This window comes from Crocuta crocuta, unplaced genomic scaffold, assembly GCF_008692635.1.
Source record: "Crocuta crocuta isolate KB4526 unplaced genomic scaffold, BGI_CrCroc_1.0 scaffold35, whole genome shotgun sequence".
In the NCBI taxonomy this organism is placed as follows: domain Eukaryota; kingdom Metazoa; phylum Chordata; class Mammalia; order Carnivora; family Hyaenidae; genus Crocuta; species Crocuta crocuta.
In genome coordinates, this window is record NW_027530625.1 from 4,204,431 (window position 1) to 4,223,157 (window position 18,727).

Consider the following 18,727-nt stretch of genomic DNA (forward strand, 5'->3'; position numbering starts at 1 on the left):
CTGCGCCCCCATGGGCAGGGCTGGGGACTCTCCCTTCCACAGGCTTTTGTAGACTCTCAGAATGGGCAAGGAGCTCGAGAGCTGAGAAGCCAGTGTCCGCCTCCACTCTGGAAGTTCACGTCTGCTCTGTTCCTCGTCTCTCATCTCAGTAGCCTGCTATGTCAAGGTCAAGCAGAGGAGCAGAGACATAAGCCCACTTCTGTCTGAATCTGCTGCCCCGCCGAGGCCCAGCTCCACACGCGGCACCAGCGGCTTCCCTTGCATTCCCTGCTCTGACCCCAGGCAGAAAGCATCTGGGCCTCACCACTGCTGAAGAGGGATCAGAGGCCTTTTTTCAGGAAGAAATGGACCGGGGCATTCTGAGTGACGTGTGAGCCAGATCTTGGCTCACAGTGAGGACCCGTGAGAGCTGCCTGTATGAGAAACAAAGAATGTGTGTGAATGTGAAAGTGACCAGCTTCCAGGCCCGACCATGAAACCTGGCTGGAGAAGGCTTTCTGTGCAGAGGACCCCCTGTCCCTGAGTGCCACAGGTCTCTGGCAGCCCCGGAGAGGGTCCAAGTCCCCGCTGTGGGAACAGGGCTCCTGGCACATGCAATAAAGAAATCGGGAGATGCAGAACCCTCCTCAGGCTGGGAGCAAGTCCGCCCCGTGAACCACGTGCTTCAGTGGCACTGTCGGAAACTGCACATCCGGCCCCGGTCATTCCCCTTCTCCAACCCAGAGAGGCTCGGGAGGCCAAGGACCATGGGCCCCAAGCTCCCGGCAGCCCAGGCGGGTGCTGGACTGGAACTCGAGTCTTGTGATTCCAAGTCCCCTCTGCCACAGCTGCCTCCCATTAACTCCCAGTGTGCAAGACTTGGAAAGCACCCCGTGAGCCGCAGCCTGGCCACCAGGCTGCTTAAACTGGGCAGTGCCGGACCCGGACGCTGCTGGAAACCCGTGGGAACAAGGCTCCCCGTCCTCCTCGACAGAGCCTGCCCATCTGTAGCCAAAGCACCGTGCCTGGCCCCGGTCTTTCGTCACGCACACTTGAGCCCCGGCAGCCCCCGCCTCCCCGAGCTGGTGCTGGTGGGAGACTCTGGTCAACAGGAAGTCACATCTCATTCCTTAGTGACAAGTGGATGGGCGCTGTGAAGACAAGTGCACGCCGCTGGAGAGCGAGCGGCTGGAGGGCCTGGCCCTAAGGCCGGGGGTCGCTGCCCTCTCTGAGAACTCAGGACATGCGTGTCATCAGCCCGGGGCCCGCATCTTACTGGAAGCTCTAACTGCCGCTCACATAACCCCTGAGGCAGGAAGAAGGTCAGCAGCTCTTTCCTCCATTTCTCCCTTCTCCCGAGAGAAGCACCTGGTGGAGCAGAAGGCCGTATCTGAGGCATTTCAGGCCTGTCTGCTGTGGGTCCACATGGCGGGGCAGAGGAAGAGGCCGGCTGAGGTGGCAGGCCAGGCCCCTCCAGCTTGCTCTGCCTAGAGACCCAGACCTGAGGGAAGAAGGCCACCACTGCGTGTTCCAGCCCCACAGATGGGTGCTGCCCGGGCCACTGGCCTGAAGACTGCGCATCGCCTGTGGCGCCTTCCATTATAATTACAAGTGAAGCCGAAGTCACTCTCCGCCTGCATCTAAAATGACGCGCTTCTCAAATATTTGATCTGTTGACCCTGGTTCTGTCCCGGGCCTTCCCTCTTCTCACGAGCTTGCAACTCTGGATAATTCGCTCACTCCTGGGGCTCCACACTCCCCATCTGGACACATTTGTCCCCGGCGCTCTCCGTCTCCTGAACGCTCCCCCAGAGGCCCCTATGCATCAGTCCTGATCTGAGCCTCTCATCGGCCCCCCAGGCCAGCTCCCTAAGCGAACGGCACCAGCCCCCACCTAGGCTGCCCTAAGCCCCCTCCCACCACCCCTGCTGGTCCACCCACAAGACACCTCTCCTCTTTTCTCCTTCCCGCCTGTCGTTGGGGCCGCATCCACGTGCTTCTCTGGCCAGAATGAGCTTTCTAGGGTGCGAATCTGAGCGCATCTCCGTCCTAAAAATCTCTACACCTTCCCCTACTTAATCTCCAAGCTTCTCAGGTGGCCCCGCAGCCACCTCCCTGCCCCCCATGCACAGTCCGCCCTCAGCTCTTAGGCTGACCGGCCTCCTGCAGTTTCTCTAGAAGGTTCTATTGTCTCTGCTCTTGCTGCTCCTGCCGCATAGGCCGCAGCTGGATCTCCTAGGCCAGCCTGGATGTCAGACCCTCAGCTCCTCTCCCACCTCCCGTGTTCTCAGATGCACTGCTCACGGCTCCACTGGTCACCAGCTGCTTGCCCAGGCGAGCTCCCTAACCCTCCTGACCCCAGGTCCCACCGCATAGCGCTGAGCTAACAACGGTGCCTGGGAGGCAGTGTTATTACCAGGCTTTTAAATGAGATTGCGTGGGCAAAGCATTTAGCACAGCTTCCAGCACCTGGAGATGCACAAAGGCTGCCAGCTGTTACCATTACTGCCACCATTATCGATGCAGTGTAGGTTTTGCTATTAGCACGTTTATTGTTTCTTTTCCTCCTGTCAAAGCACATGTCCCTTCTGGGTGTAATTATCTGCTTGCTTGTCCCTCTCTCCTGCTTGACTGTAAACCCCATGAAAGTAGAACGGTCAGCCCCGTAATCCAGTGTGGCTGACCAGCGCCTGGCTCGGGGCCGGCACGGGGCTGGGAAACATGTGCCAAGGAAAGGTGGGTGGGATGCTAGATCCTTTCCTCCTTATAGGGAGGCCGCCAGGTCGGCCCACTGTCCCTGTGGGACAGGTAGGGAACGAGGCAGGTGGAGAGGTGCGGGGGGACTTTCCGAGGTCACTCAGCCTGTGAGTGGCAGAGAGCACGGGAGCCCAGGCCCGCCTGCCTCCAGGCGCCGAGTCCTGGGCTAGGACCAGCCGTCATCCTCGCTCCCGTCTTCTGCAGAGCCATTACTGGGAGGCCCCGTGCTCGTTTCTCTTCCAATCCACGAGTGGTCTGCCGGGCAGCCTGTTGGTTTCTTGAGAGAAATGTAATGAAAACCAGATTTTTTTTTTCAACATGATATCTCGTTCCCCACAGAGACTGTCAGTTCTCATATGTTCCAATAAAACTGCTAAAGAAACAGCCACTTAAAGAGCTTTAAAGATTATTCATGGAAAAATTATGCGGAGGAAAAATAGAGCAATCCTCTGAGATAGTTGAGCCACATGGTCAGTTTTTCCAGCTGTCAGTGCCATATCGGGCCGGGCGGCGGGGACCACGCTCTGCAAAGCCAGGCAGGAACCCTGGGTCATGATCACTGCCCCCAACCCTGCCCTTGCCCCAGGGGACATGGAGAAACAAACGTGCCAGCTGCCCAGCTCAGAAGCGGTCCCGGGTGCTGTCACGTGGTGCCCACCCCAGGCTTAGTGGGACAGGAACGTGAGGCCTTTCAGTAGCAGAGAATGTCACTTACTGGCAGAGAAGCCACCCCCGTCCCTAGGTCCCAACTGAATGGAAATTCTTCTGCTTCAGCGTCAGACCAGGCTATTGGTCAACAATGCAGGGGGTGGGAGTGGCCGAGACCCGGGCCATCCAGAGCAGCCTCGGCTTGGACTCCAGGCCCAGGGAGATCAGGGAGATCACAGCCTCTTCTGCTTGGGCCTCCCACCCTTTCCTCAACCCAGCTGAGGGCCATCTGAGGCCAGGCATGCCTCCCAGGGCCTTCCAAAGCAGCAAGAAGAAGGAGGCGGATCTGGGCCTTGTCCTGGAGGGGGAGTCTGGAGCCGAGCGGAAGAAACCAAGGGCGAGTCCGGAAGCGTAGGAGAGCGGGAACTTGCTGATCAGAGCAAGGATGCAGGAACCATCTGGAGGCAGGTGAGAAAGGGAGGCAGCAGGAAAGCCAAGGAAGCTCCGGGAGGAGGCTGGGAGAGTCCAGCTCTCTAGGTAGCACACGTGGGCAGCCGAGGGAACGGAGCCAGGACCCCTGCAGCCTGTGACCTGATGGGCCCTGGAATGTCCCTTTAAAATGGCGACTGTAAAATTACCAACTGCATAGGAGTCCGTGTCGAAGTACTTGCACAGGCCTGGCACACAGTGCATAATAGCTGGTGGTCCTCTCCACTTTCAAGAGCAAGAGTAGCAATTGGACCTTACCCAACACAGAGTTCCTGGAGGAAGTCCCTCCCACTTATCAGATCACCTCAGATGTGTCACTGTGTTTATTCTGCCTCAGGTTTTCACTAATGCCTGACCTCTGAACTGTGAGCCCCCTCCCCCACCAGCACGTGGCAGCTGTGTAAGCCGTGGCTTTCTCACCCATGAACCTCCCTACCCCCCACGTGGAGGGCAGTGCGCCCACGCAGCACGGTGCCGGGCAGGAACACTCGACTTTAATTATCACCGTTATTATTATTACTACAACAACACTGGGAGTCAAGTTCCAGTTCAGACCCCAGGGGGAGGAGCGATGCAAGCTGACCTTTACAGAATATTTTCTGAACCCAGGGTGGGAGCCAGGGTGACTCAGGCAGTGTAATCCCACGGCCGTGCCGCTGATAAACAAGGCGAATTCCACCCTCTGCGTGGACTTGTATTGAGCAATACGCGCAAAACAAAAACAAAGCAGGAGGGCTGCCATGCTTCCCTGTCCTCTCTGGAGCCACTGCTCGGGACGCGTCCTCCAAGACAGAGATGGCTTTCGTGCCGGCTGTGGAGCGGAAGGCCTTCTGGGGTGCACCTGCAAGTCACCTGGAGAGCCAGGACCAGACCCTCCTGAGGCCAATGAAATGAGAACCTCCCGGACGGGCCCAGGAAACTCCAGTTCTCCTCCACTCTCCAGATGTTTCTGGTACATTCCCCAGTTAATTAGAGCTGATGACAGAGTGGAACTCTTTGCCAGGAAAACGCACACTCGCACGGAGCTTAGTTACACTTTAAGTACCTGCCCGTACTTCTCGGAGGCCTTCTGTGGGCCGTTTCCGAGGAGGTGCAGGCCCCGCCTCTCTGGCTTCGTTAACATGGGCTGTCAGACCCTGTTTTTGAGACACCATGTGCAGGCTGGAATTGGGACCTTCAACAGCCTCCCCCGTGTCCTGCCACCAGGCCACGTCACCCAGGCAGCCCTCCGGGAGGCGGTGTAGTAAGACGGGGCCTCCAGGTCAGGTTCCTTGGGCTGCAAACAATGAGACAGACTCTGCCTCAACCAAAAGGGGAGCTGTCGGCTAATGGGGTCCGGGAAGGGCTGAGCAGCCAGGGAGGGAGGGACATGGCTCCAGGCTGCAGGAACCACTGAAACAGGACCCCCTTCCACAAGCAGGAAACATGGCCATTGACAATGTCTAGGTTTTATTGCTGATCCAGCAAAAAGTGGTTGTCCTCAGGCATGTTCTAGGCTCAAATCTGAAAATCCTCGGGAAGCTGTCTGTCCCTATCCGGGTCCAGGAGCAAGGCCACAGTGGTCTGGCATTGGCTCCCCTGTGACCCTGGCAGTGGTGGGAAGGGGGTTCCTGGAGGAGGTGGTGGGCAGGTGGGCCCAGGTGTCAGCTCCATGGATTCACAAGGCCTAGACTTGAACCTGATTGCCTAGCCATCCAGCTCCCTGCCCTTGAAGCTTAACGTCCTGAGCTGCTGCTTCCCCATTTGTGAATTAAGGCTGGTATGTGGCCCTCAGAGGGATGTCGTGTGGGTTAGATGTGAAGGCACCGCAGGGCCACAGCAGGTCACAGATGGCACAGTCCAGCAGGGTGATTGGAGAAGAGTTTCAGAAAGGGGCTATTTATAAAGACGCAGGCAGGGTGTAAGGGACCCCAAGGACATCTCAGTGCCCCAACGCTGGAACAGGAGTGCGGGGAGACAGTGGTTATAAAAACCAGAGTAGAGAGGACTTGGGGAAATTGCCGCCTCTCAGGGTTGGCCCCGAAGGAGAGACCAGAGGAAATGATGCTGTAGCCTCTCTCTTCTTTCCTGCCCCTCGCCCCCCCAGCCTCTGGCCACGGCTCCCCGATAGGCCTGATCTAAGGAGGAACCGGAGGGAAGGGAGCCCACTGACCGAAGCCCCATAGCCCAGCTCCCAGTTCATGGCACAGGGTGGAAAAGGGTGCAGGATGAATCTGGAGGGCAGATGGAAGATTCCAGCACAGCCCCTGGCACACAGTAGGCATCCATGTGTTTTTAAAGTATTCTCATTTCAAATAATGACATGTTGAACACAGAGAGAATACCCATTGTGCCCACCATCCGTATTTAACAGAAATTAACATTTTTATATTTTTTTAAAGTAAAATAGTAAAATAGCATTGCAGATAGTGCAGAAGTCCCTCTTAACCTGTCCTTCTCTTCCCCATGGAGGTATTTACTCTCCCGAGACTACTTTGTGTTATTCCTGTGCAGGCTTTTTATATTAGACCATTGTTGGGTATGTCTTACAATGTTTACCAAAATGGCATCATGCCTCAGTGTAAGCATTCTTTTGCACCTTGCACTTTCCACTGAGCATGTTTCTAGGATATAATCTGTATCGACACCTCTAAATCCAGTTTCTTCACTGTTTTCTGCCCTGTAGAATTTGTTGGGTGCATAGACCACAGCTCATTTGTCCATTTCCCTCCGAGGGGCATATAGATTGTGTCCACCTTTTTGCTGCTGCCACAGTGCTACACGGAGCAGCCTTATAAATGTGTCTCCTTGTGCCTATAACACATGCGCGAGTTTTCTGAGGGTAGATCCTGGAATTGCAATCGCCTGGTCACAGAGGCATAGCATCTTCACCTTTACCCACCACTGCTAATTGCTTTCCAAATATTTGGCACCCTGAGAGCCCCTTCTTCCACATCCTAGCCAACACTTGACGTTGTTGGGCTAATTTATTTTTGACAACCTAATAAGGTAAAAATGTTTTTTCTCACTGTTACTGTACAGTCTCCATTTCTGTTCTCACCGGTGAGGTTAAGCATCTCTCCTTGTGGTTATTGGTCACGCAGGGTTTTCCTCTTTTGTGAATTTCCCGTTTGTGTTCTTCACCCATTTTCTCTGTATGGTTTGTCTCTTTCTTACTGATATTTGAAGCTCGTTACCTATCTCAGCACAAACCCTTTGCTGGGGGTGTGGGTGACATGATCCCTCCTCCCAGAGTACACTTGCCTTTCAACACTGATTTTGCTGACTTTTATTTGTTTTGGTGCAGAAATGTTTAATTTTTACGTAATCAATTTTTTTTTGTACTTTAGGGCTTATGCTTTTTGTTTCTTTCTCCAAGGTCATCAAGATCATCTCTTATGTTTTTTCCCAGTAGCTTCACATTTTTACTTTTCCCATTCATGAATCTACTTGTGTAACAGAGGGTGGGAGGACCCCAATCCATCCTTTTCCCCGCGGCCCGATGGTTCTAGTGCCATGTACTGAAGAGACCCTCGCTGCCCCACTGACCCACCGTCATGAAGCGAGGCCGGGCTCTCCCTGCTGATTTACCGAACTGTTTCTCCATGCCTGCCCCAACACCAGACTAGGTGCATTCCTACCATTTTGTGTTTCATTCCGATATCTGGTAGGGCCAGGCCTGTACTGCCCTCCTTAACAACTGTCCAGGCTACTTCACCCCTTCATTCCTCCATCCGGGCTTTAAAGATCAGCTTAAATTCAGGAAGCACTGAACACCACACCCCTGGCAGTTTCAAGCACGGAATTGATGTGCCCAGCTTTTCATTTTTTCAAACACTCACGAAGTTGTATGGGGGATGGATTTCAGAGGAGCCATCAGGAGGTAGAAGAAGGTAGTGTGGGGACCCAGCCCAGGTGGTGACATGAGAGATGGGTGCGGAGGGGATGTACGGAATCTAGGGGCCTCGGTGATTGTGTATGGCAAGCAAAGAGGAGGTAAGAAGAGGAGAGGGGCATCCCGATGTCTCAGTCGGTTAAGTGTCCAACTTCGGCTCAGGTCACGATGTCACCGTTCATGAGTTCAAGCCCCACGTGGGGCTCTGTGCTGACAACTCAGAGCCTGGAGCCTGCTTCAGATTCTGTGTCTCCCTCTCTCTCTTCCCCGTGCTCGTGCTCTCTCTCTCTGTCCCAAAAATAAATAAACATTAAAAATTTTTTAAAGAAGAGGAGAGGCCAGTCACAGTCCGGGAGAAGCCAAGATGACCCGACACTCCAGTCCAGATGACTCAGTGTCCACGGTCAGAAATACAGGAGGAGGTTCCGGGTCTGACCCTCACCGAGAGGAACTCCGGGTATCTTAGGAACGCTCAGACAGACACATCCTGGGTGTATTTATCTCGGGTTCAGAAAAGAGGGCTGTGGGACAAATTTAAGAGCCATCAGCCTATCTGGAGAGTTAACACCAAACCAAAACCAGAGCCAAAGAGGGAAGCCTGTGTAGAAAACACCAACATGAGCACCAGCTGGAGGGTAAGGAGCCCACAGAAGAGGCACAGTGATTGATGTGCAGAAGAGGCATGGGGAGAGGCGGGAGTGAGACAGCACGGACACCCAAGACGTACGGCGTTTCCAGAAGGAGTGGCCACGAGCACCAGATTCCACAGGCTGTGGGGAGAAGGGATGGAGGCAGAGCCAGAGCTACGAGGAACAGTCCTCTGAGGACATGCGACTGGCCAGGAGGAACACAGGGCCGAGGGAACCTTATTCCACAGAAAATGGGAGGCGACAATGTGTTTAAAGGTTGGGGAAGGGGCCAGAAAGAGAAGGGGAGGTGATGGTGTGAATTCTCAGAGGCAGGACTGGGGAGGAGGGGGCGTGTCTGAGCCCCAGGCCCGGCAGGAAGGCACGTGTGGGTGGGACACATGTGGCACTTGCAAGGCTGGAGCTGGCAGCCACGATTTCTCGTGGAGGTGGAGAGTGGCGTCGCTCGAAAGGGAGGGGGCTTAAGGAGAGAGGGGTTGGTGGTGTGGTGCGGGGGTCTGAGGGAGGAGGTGTGTGTGCAGGGTTGGGGTATGGAGGGGAGTTAGGAGTGAGAACCCAACAGCTGGGAGCCAGAAGCCGGCGCTCCAGGTGGTGTGAGTTCCTGCCTCATGAACCTTCCAGAGGGGCCAGAGGGACCTAGACTTCCTGCAGCGACAGGCTGGGAACAGGGCTCGTTATTTCAGACTTTAAAATGAGCATGAGCCAAGCATGCTGGAGAACAGGGAGCCCTTCGGCCCCTAGTGCATCTATGGCATCGTGGGCTAGAGGGTCTGAAGGCTGCGGTGGACCTCGGGCCTCACGGGCCCTCCAGAAAAGTTCCCCCACGTGTGTGTTTGGTATGGCCGAGCTCCTTTGTGCAAGTCCTGGCTCCTCTCTGGTGTTTGTCCCAGGTAACTAAGGCTAGGCTAGCACCTGGGGTCACCTCCCTTAAAGATGTCCCTTCCCAAGCCACAAATGAAAGAGGACAATAGTGGTCGGGGCCATGCCCCTCAAAATACAGCCCCGGACATGGCCATGTGAAGGGTTCTGCCTTAGTCTCTGCATCTGGCGCTCATTGTGGTTTGTGGCCCTAGCCTCCCGGCTCTCATGACCTCCCAGTGACCACTGTGACCCCATTAATAGGGCTGAGAAGGACATGGTAATAATTGTCAGAATAAAGCAAGTAGAAGCGCCATCTGTGAAATTCCATGTACGTGACCTCAAGACCTCCCGGCCACCTGCAAGGTGAGCTGAGTTAGTCCCACTTTTCAGATGAGGAGACCGAGGCTTAGGGAACAAGTTAAGTGACCTGTCCAAGGTCACCAGGCAGTAACTGATAGGCCTGGGGTCTCAACCCCTGCCTCCCTAGCCATGCCCTATCTCGGTAAATCCACTGCCTCCTCTGAGAAGCCCTCCATCCCTTTCTGTTGAGTGAACAGGCAGAGAACAGAAAGTGGCTGTAGGGACACAGGGCTAGGTCACTGGACTTGGACTCCAGAGACATACTGTGAAGTCCCAGTTCTGTCACCCAGCTGGGTGGCCCTGGATAAGTGTTGCCGTGGGGAAGCCAGGCCAGGCTGCCTGTCCCCACACCCACCCCCTCACCTGCCCCCTCATCTCCATCCGCATATTCTTCCCTGTGTCAGCCGGTGCCATTGCCTGGTCACAGGGCACCATGCATAGTAGGACACTGGCCATCTTGACAGTCTGTTCAGAGGCTCGTTACACTGCCAGTGAGGGGTCCGTGTCTCCTGCGTAGAAAGCCACGAGGCTCATGTCAACCTGGCCCCACCTACAACAGCGGGCCAGGCGCCTTACCCTGCCGGGGGCCACCTCCCCAGAGGCTCCCAGCCCCCCGCCCCCATCCCCCTCTCTCTGATCTGTTCACAGGCCCCTCCACTGGCGCCAGTTCCGCGAGGTTCAGCCGGCGGCCCACCTGTCCCGACGCGTCTGTTGCCGGCAGCCTGCCCACACCCCCTGTCCCGAGACACCGGAAGAGCCACAGCCTGGGAAACAAGTGGGTGACCGAGTGACCCCCGTGGGCCCCGGGGCTGCGGGGACTGCTTGCCTCCCGGGGGCCTCCCTTGTGCATCTGATGTGTGCTCCTGCTGCCCCTGGCTGGTGGCCTCCCCTTAGGCCGGCTCGGGCTCAGGGGGGCCGGGGAGGGCAGGGGAGCAGTCCCTGCGACGGGGACCCCTGGCTGGGGAGCTGATGGAGGAGGCGTACGGGGAAGCGGGGGGCAGCAGTGGCTGGGTTCCAGAAGGTTTGCCAAGCTCAGTTAGTGCCTCCCTTGTGGAAAGCTCCAGAGCCCAGTGGACACCATGCCTGTCATCCGGGGCATCACGTTGGGCCAGAGTCTCTGCTTGCCAAGTGCTTCAGAAAGCCTGCAGAGCCATGAGCCTGCCACCACTTCACCCAGCCTTGTGGGGCCGCAGCTCGGGGACAGGGTGTTGGGCACAGGCCCTCCAACAGTTGGATCCCTCCTCCCTCCCTTCCTTCCACCGCTGAAACACAGGCCTCAGCCAGCGCAGGCTGGCCCTGGAGCCGCTCACAGGCTGGAGGGGAAGGGTGTTGCCACCTGAGGGTTTAGAGTTTGCTCTGGGTTAGGTACTCCGCTCCGCGCCTGTCAGCCATTATGTCACCGAGCCCCCGCGGGCCTCCGGGGTAGGGGCTGTATTATGTACATTGTAAGATGGGTCCTATGAGGTTCAATGGGGTGAAGCACCTTGCAATGGGGAGTAAGGTTGGAACAAGGGTTTGGACCAGACGTGTGACTCCAGAACCAGGCATGCTGCCCACAGGGTCACACCGTCCCTTCACTTGTGTGGCTCCATCGTTCACGAGCGCGACCCACTCACATGAGCCTTGTGATCATCCTGAGAGTCAGGCAGGACAAACAGCCACAGTCCCCATCTGACAGGTGGACAAACTGAGGCTCAGAGAAAGGATGTGACTTGCCCAAGGTCACACCATGAGATAGGGCCGAGCCTGGCCTGGTACCGTGGTTCTGGGTGGACGCCTTTTTTCTCCGGCTGCACCATGTGCTCGGCACCCCAGGGCAGGCGAACTCACTGTGACTCCGCAGATAAGGAGCTCTGCCTTCTTTCTTCCTTTCCGTTTTCCAGTATGATGTGTCAGTTGAGTGTAGTTGAGAGTAAAAGTGCGACATTCCCATCGGAGAAAGCGAGGCACCTGCTGGACGACAGTGTCCTAGAGTCTCGCAGCCCCCGCAGGGGCCTCGCCCTCACCTCCTCCTCTGCCGTCACCAATGGACTCTCCCTAGGTAAGCGTCTCCGGCCTGCACACGACAGCGGGCGGGCCTCAGTGCCGTGTGTGCTCCGTGTCTGTCTCTGTCACTGTGCAGCGCCCGGTGGCCCCTCACCCTCTGCAGAAAGGGCTCCCCCACAGGAGGAGGTTTGCTTCCCGGTCTCCCGGGCTTTGAGAAGCACCCTGGGTGTGACCTCCCCCTGCCCTGAGCACGGCAGGCAGGTGGACGGAAGCCAGACGCACACCCGAGACCCGCTGTCACCGCTGGCAACTGCGCGAGGCTGGCCGCTGCCCCAGCAGGGCTCCTGTCCTGGGAGGGGGCCATGAGCCCCCGCCCCAGCAGAGCCAAGTGGGGGGAGCTGCCTGAGGACAGCAGCTGGGTGGGCCACCGGGTTCTCACTCGTGTACTTGTCTTCACACCAAGATGCCAGAGTTCGGGAGGATGAAAAATTAATCTTCAGGGGTAAAATTGCACGTCTGAACCTCAGCCAGAATCGGTACTTACGTCAGTGGAAGGAACAGAGACCAAACTGCCGAGGCCAGGGCCGAGAGAGGTTGGAGGCAGAGCTGAGGACACTGTTGAGCTCTGGTCACAGGCCTGTCACCCTGCGGTGCCCAGGTCACCTGTCATTACTACCATCAGACAAGTACACTCTCACTGGCTGTGCCCTTTCAGTGTGCCTGTGCTTCTGTGGTCTGTGTGTCTGTGTGTCTGTGTGGGGATCCTCCCGGGGCTGGGGGCAACTTAGACAGTTTCCAGGCTGGGGGTTTGATCTGCTCAGGTCTGCAGGGTGGGGGGCCCATGAGCAGCAGGAGGAAGCGGGAGGAAGGGGGAGGTAGGGGAAGGGTGGGAGTCACATGTCACATGTCCCTGTCTCTGAGGCTGTGTCACCACAGGGGCAGCCGTCTCCCACCCCCCGGAAAGGCTGTGAGGAGCAAGGTCCGCATCTGCTTTCTCACCTGGGAGAAAGTTATCCTAATTGGACCCCGTCAGGGGTTTCCGACAGCTTAGGACAGTGCAGCCTGTGGCTTGTAGGTGTCAGCATGTGGGGGAGAAGAATTCTGGGGGCAGTAAGTTCAGGAAAGGTTGGGTGGCACCAGGTAAGCAGTCTGTTCTGAGGGACTGGAGTATGCTGATGAGCGTTACGGATCTTTCCAGAAAGACGGTAGTCTGCAGGGCCCACGGTCTGGTCGTGGAACCCTTTCCCCGGAGTGTCCTGGAATGGGATGGGGGTGAAGTTGTGAGGAGCCATTCTGGCAAATGCCAGACCCAGAGCGTTCAGCTGGGCGGCAGGACGGCTGTTTTCCATCCGGAAACCTTCCTGAGCTGTGCCTGTAACCCACGGACCTTGCCGTTCCTGACAGAAAGCCGAGTCAGGCACAGGGCCGTCCAGCATCCAGGCAGGAAATCAGCCGGTTGGTTCTCGGCTCTTCTTCTTGGGAAACTCCGATGTTCTTCTGCTTGGGGCTGAAGGCCTGGGAGCCATGTGTGCGAGTGCCCTGTTTGGAGCCCTCTCCACCCGCTGACTCCCAAGGGGCCAGAGAGACCCCCCCCACCCCATCCTTCCCGTGGGCCAGCCTGGGTGCCAGTAGGCAGCCCGGGCAGAGAGCTGAGCCGAGGCACCTTCGAATCCTGAGAGAGTGCACAGGGGCACTCTGCGGTGTGCAGGGACGGGTGTCCTTGTGGCCAGAGCCGGGCCTTGGACAGCAGGTGTCCCGGTCCACCCCGGAGGGGCAGCCTGGGCGAGGTGGAGCCCCTCTCTTTTTTCCGCTGGCCAGGAGGCCCAGGGGCGCCCCCTCGAGGCTTCTGTCTAATGCCAGTCAGCTGTCTGTGACCTTCCTGGCCCTTGGGAGAGGAGGTGCTCATTTGGCCTCTGTCCTCACTAGGTGAGGCTTGTTCTAGCCCTGGTGTCACTTGTGCAGGAGGGAGGCAGAGGTGGGGCCAGGCCAGGCCAGCACAGAGGCCGATGGACACAGAGCCTGGTGGGCCGGTGGGGAGGCCGCTGCCGCCTTCATGGGGGCAGAGGGAAGGGGTGGAGGGACTGCCAGGAACCGGGGGAGGGGCTGGTTCCCCGATGCTCCCAGGAGAGGGCGTCAGCAGTAGCAGCCGCAAAGCCCCAGGTCACACGGAGGCCCACAGCGTCAGAGAGCTGCCTGTGTGGCACTTCCGTGGAGCTCCGGAGCCTGGGCCTGCTGACCCAGGGGAACGGACTCCTCTGGGTTGGCCCCTCTTCTGCGAGGCTGCCACGCTCATTGATCTGTGTTCCTTTTCCAGGCAGTAGTGAGAGCTCAGAGTTTAGTGAAGAGATGTCTTCAGGGCTGGAAAGGTGAGTGTGGCCTCAGCTCGGCCTCCCTCCCAGGGCTGCCCTCAGGGCTCCGGGCAGGGACCGGCCCCCACCCCCACCGCCTCTCACCGGCCGGCTCCGGCTCGTCAGGTCACCTCGGGGGGCCCAGGGGCAGGGCCCCCTCGCCATGGTGGGTGGAGGAACAGGATGGGCGTGGGGCAGAGCCCCATGCTCTGCGCTGCCCCACTCGTCGTCCGGTCCAGAGCTAGCCCAGGAAACTGAGGCCAGCAGCTCTTCCTCAGGCCGAGCTGCAGATTTGGTCCGAAACGTGGGTTCTTAAAACCAGAAGCCGGAGAGAGGCCTGGTGTGGAGATGGGCCCGTGGCTCCGCCTGGTGGGGTCTGAGAGTGTTACACCCACATGGCTTCGGCTTTGGGCTAACGCCCACCCCGCTGGGCACTGGTGACAGCAAAGTGGATCCCCATCCCTGGGTTTGGCTCCCCGTGGTGAGGCCTGCTGCCCCGGGAATGGGGCCTTTTGCACCCGCCCGCTGCATCTCCTCCACGCGCTGATGCTCTCTCTGTGCCGGGCTCCGGGGCCCCTGGGAGACAGACGCTCCATAGGGAGCGGTGGCTTCGCCAGAAGTGAAGGGCGTCGTGGTGGCTGGAGGTCTGAGGGGAGGTGGGGAGAAGTCCACTGACATCGAAGGCTACAGAGGGGCAGGTCCGCTCCATCCTTCAGAGTAGCCCCTCCAGCAGCGTGTGGGGGCGCATGTGCACAGACGGGCACACACGCGCCCAGGCGTACGCACAGTCTCCCACACCTTGCGCACACGCATGCATATGTACATGTGCTCCTGCATGTGTGGGTGTACATAACGCACACCGCTCACGCGCGCGTGCACACACACACACACACACACACACACACACTCCTCATGGGTACGGGGTGCTGAGGCCTCCCATCCCACCGCTCTCCACACCATCAAATGGTCAGAGAGGAGGTGAACCCACCTAGCAGGTCCTCACAGGGCAGAGAGACGTAAGTGATAAGCCAGGAGTGAGTTTTGCTGAGCATTTCCTGTGGGCCAGACGCTGTCGTGGCCTCACCAGACCCTCAGGCACCTCGGTGGTTATCAGTAGTGTCCCCTCACACCTGTGGCCAGTAAGGCTCCGGCCGGTGAGGTACTTGTCCTGCTTCCTAGCCCTCTGGTAGGGCAGAGCCGACCCACGTCCACCTCCTCCAGCTGCCGAGCCCACCTCTTCACTGCTGTGCTCCCGGGGAGCACGGCCCCACATCTGTCTGTCGGCTGGTCTGTCTGTCTTTGTGAAATGCTGGACAGAGGGCCCCGAGCCCTCGGAATGTGCCCCCTCTGCCCCTGCTGCGGGACCCCTGGGGGGATGTTTGCTCTGTTCTTGCTTGGGTCGCTCAGGCCAATGGTCCCCGCTGCCCTCGCCCTGAGGCCGGCCCAGCAGTGGAGACGAGAACCAGACAGGACCCAGGGCAGCCCCCACATCTGATGAGCAAAATTTTGACTTTTGTCAACATCAGTCAGGGGACTCCTAGGGAGACCCTGAGGAAGGGGCCTTAGAGGCAAGCCAGTGTCCCCTGGCCACAGGCCAGTGAGGGCACACGAAGTGGGCAATGCAGGCATGGCGCCAGGGTCCTGAATATCCTCCGGACTTGAACCTATTCACTGGTTCATTCATTCCCTCATTTTCTCATTCATTCACCGAGTAGCTGTCTAGTAAGCCACTGCGTCCTGCCCGGCCCCCTGCTAGGCACTGGGGGCAGCGGGGAAGGCTCCTCAGGAGCACCTAAGACCCAGACTGGAGCCACCAGGAAGGAAGACAGTGAGAATTCCTGCCCCCGGGAGAGGATGCTGTACTTCAGCAGCAGCGAGCCCTGTAAGGCACAGCATTCTCTTCTCTCTTTCACTTAGAATTTGGGCTTTCCTTTATCATCCGTCATAATGTTCATAGTAGGTGCCTTTGGGACAGGACCTCCGGCAAGCACCGGCCTCCCAGCCGGCTCACCCAGGCCAATGCCTCCTGCAGGGAGAACGTCCTGTGTCCCTTTCTCTGGGGACCCCGCTCTGGGACCTAGACCAATGAAGGAGGCAGGAGAGCACTTGCTTTGGAAGATGCCTGTGGGGCTAGGATGAGCCCCCTAGCGGGACCCCCACGCTACCCTCCTGGCCTCCAGCTCCCCTGGCCTGGCCTCCGGTCTGCTTTTCCATCCTGCACTAGCCTCTCTCCACAACCACCAGAAAGATTCCACTCCCTCGAGTGCACGTGAGGATTTCAGACTTCCCTGAAGACCCGATGCGAGCGCTGGAGGGGAGGGTTTGTCTCACACTCTTTGAAAATCCTCGTTAAATGTCACTCTTTGCCACATGATTCAGTGACCACGGTTCAGTTTGCCACCCGGGCCTCCCTCCTTCCTAACCTTCGGCCACACAACGCTCCGCCCCACTGGGTGCCCCCTTCACCCCCAGGCCACTTTGCTCCAGCTCCACAAAAGAGGGGCAGTTTCTGTCTCCCTGGAGGCCAGGGCCACCCTGCCTGGGCCCAGAGGCCAGTGTCTTCCCCGAAAGAGCCTCCAGAACACTTTTCAGCAAAGCTGAGCTTCGATCTCTGAGACCCCAGGTCCTGACGATGTAAGAACACAGCTTGCTCTGCATCTTTACGCTCGTGTGGGCCCACAGCCAGGGGTCCAGGAGATCTCTGGCCCCACTCAGAGGGATGGGGTGTGAGACAGAAAGAGTGCCTGACTTCTCCAGTCCCCAGAGGCCAGACCAGGGCAGGGGCAGCACTTTGCCCCACATCCCTGAAGCTCGGGGGCCACAACCTTCACCTCATTTGCCCACTAGGCCCCCGGCGCTGGTGACAAGCTTGACCCAGGCCAGGAAGAGAGTGGGGCCAAATACCAGCATGAAGGACAGGGAGGTCCCAGGCCAGTGACCCCTGACCACCAGCACACACACCTCCATTGGTTCGAAGGCACATTTTAATCACCCTTTATGCCACTATGAACGGGCGGGCACGAGGGTTCCTGTTGTCTGACCGAGGGTGGGTTCATTTGGCCTTGTATTGCAAGTTTGCCTTCCCTGCGATCACACACGTGGCCATTTCAGCCTGGTGGCCCAAAGGCCATCCTCGAGTGGCGGCCCAAGCTCAGGCGGCCCTCAGTGCTTTCCTCAAGTGGCCAGCAGTAAAAAGCACCCATGTTGGAGCCTACAAACGTCCTGGGGACCCTTTGGGGCTGTTCTCTGGGGGGCTGGGCTAGGTGGAGGGATAGCGCTCCCACTGACCCTGTTCTTGCGAGGACTGTGGAGCGAGGGCAGAGGGGGTGAAGGGGACTTCCCTCTGCTGCTCCCATCCTGCTGTCCCTTTATCCATCAGCCTCCACAAGGTCACAGGGCCTGGGGGCTGAGGAGGGGTGGGAACAGCCTAGCCGTGAGATGGCCAGACCAGGGAGGAGTTGGTTTGGCTACTCTAAAGGCCCTCCCCTATTTTGGGGGGCCCAGAACAACCAGAGGCCACAGGCCCTGCGGAGGGGGGTGAGGATGGGCCTCCTCCTCCCTTAAGGCTCTACTTCCTGCCCCAACCTGTAGTGTTCTGGCCTCAGTGTCCTGGGCTGAGGCCAGAGGTAGAGGAGGGCCCCCATCATGCTCTGCTTTCCCGAGGAAAGAAGGCAGGTGGCCCCCAAAAGGCATTTTCAACAGGTACCTAATTAACTGGCAAGTAGGGACTGTGGACACTGCCCTAGGCTAGCCTCGAGCCAACCCCAGGCTTCTCAGAAGTTCAAGAGGCCAGGGACTCCTTAGTCAGGCCCGGCAGGTAGAACTGTCAGGTGCGTCTTTAATGCCTGATCTGGCATGAAGGGAGAATAAGAATATTAGCCTAAAAGTTAACAATTTTAAATGAAGTTTCTTAAAAGAGGAACAAAATGGGTGACAGATGTGAACATACACGTATGTACAAAAAACATGTAATGTGACTCTCCTTGGTTCTCTCTGAGTCCTAGGGTCATCGAATGAATTTCTTCCCTTCATTTTTTCCCCCTCTATATTCTCCAGATCTGCCACAATGGGTACAGGTCTTTTTTACACCCAGAAAAAAATTAACATTTAACTTAAAAAAAAAAAAGAGAGAGATAATCGGAAACATTCACTGATTGGTTTGGAAGAGGTAACATATGAAAAGCGTGGTGCAAAGTTCATTGCGAAACCCTTGGCCATCCGTCTTCCCTAGTCCCGCGTCGGCAGTGTGGGGGGACGGGTGCTCCCGCGTGAGAGCCAGGCCAGAATTACAGGTGGTAGAAGGACGAGGAAGCAGATGGGTGCTTGGAGGACAGGAGAGGAAAGTGTGACAGCCTCTCAGAGGCAGAGCCGCTCCTCCCTCCCAGGGAGGTGATGGCTAGAGGGGAGCTGGTCAGAGCTAGCGTGGGCGGGGTGACCCAAGTCCCCCTGCAGGATCCAGAGTGGCTTCCGGTGGAGGTGATGGTTAAGCAGAAGCCCAAGAACTTTGGTGAAGAGGACCACAGTGGGCCCTCGAGAGGGGTGGTGGGATCCGGGGAGGCTGCGTGGCCTGAGTCTTGCCAGGATGAGAAAGGAGGCGGCCCAGGGACGCTCGGTGCGTCTCTTAAGAGCCACTGCGGGAGAGGTGGGCTGCACGATGCGTCCTGAAGTTCTTGGTGTGCCTCTGCGTTGAAAGATCATGGTCTGACTTCCAGACATTGCCAGCAGCGCCGGGAGGGGCCCAAGGTCAGGACTGCTTGCTCTCAGTGACCTTGGGCATG

General features: G+C 57.8%; 1 protein-coding gene across 1 annotated transcript in view; it reads left to right on the forward strand.

The window, feature by feature from the left end:
* The window catches only part of RALGPS1 (Ral GEF with PH domain and SH3 binding motif 1), a 257,605-nt gene that overhangs the window by 222,721 nt on the left and 16,157 nt on the right, over nucleotides 1–18,727 (forward strand). Inside the window, exons 12-14 of the mRNA XM_077768262.1 lie at nucleotides 10,264–10,390; nucleotides 11,499–11,656; nucleotides 13,916–13,967. Of these exons, the coding sequence (XP_077624388.1) occupies nucleotides 10,264–10,390; nucleotides 11,499–11,656; nucleotides 13,916–13,967 (337 nt within the window). The remainder of the gene's footprint in view (nucleotides 1–10,263; nucleotides 10,391–11,498; nucleotides 11,657–13,915; nucleotides 13,968–18,727) is intronic.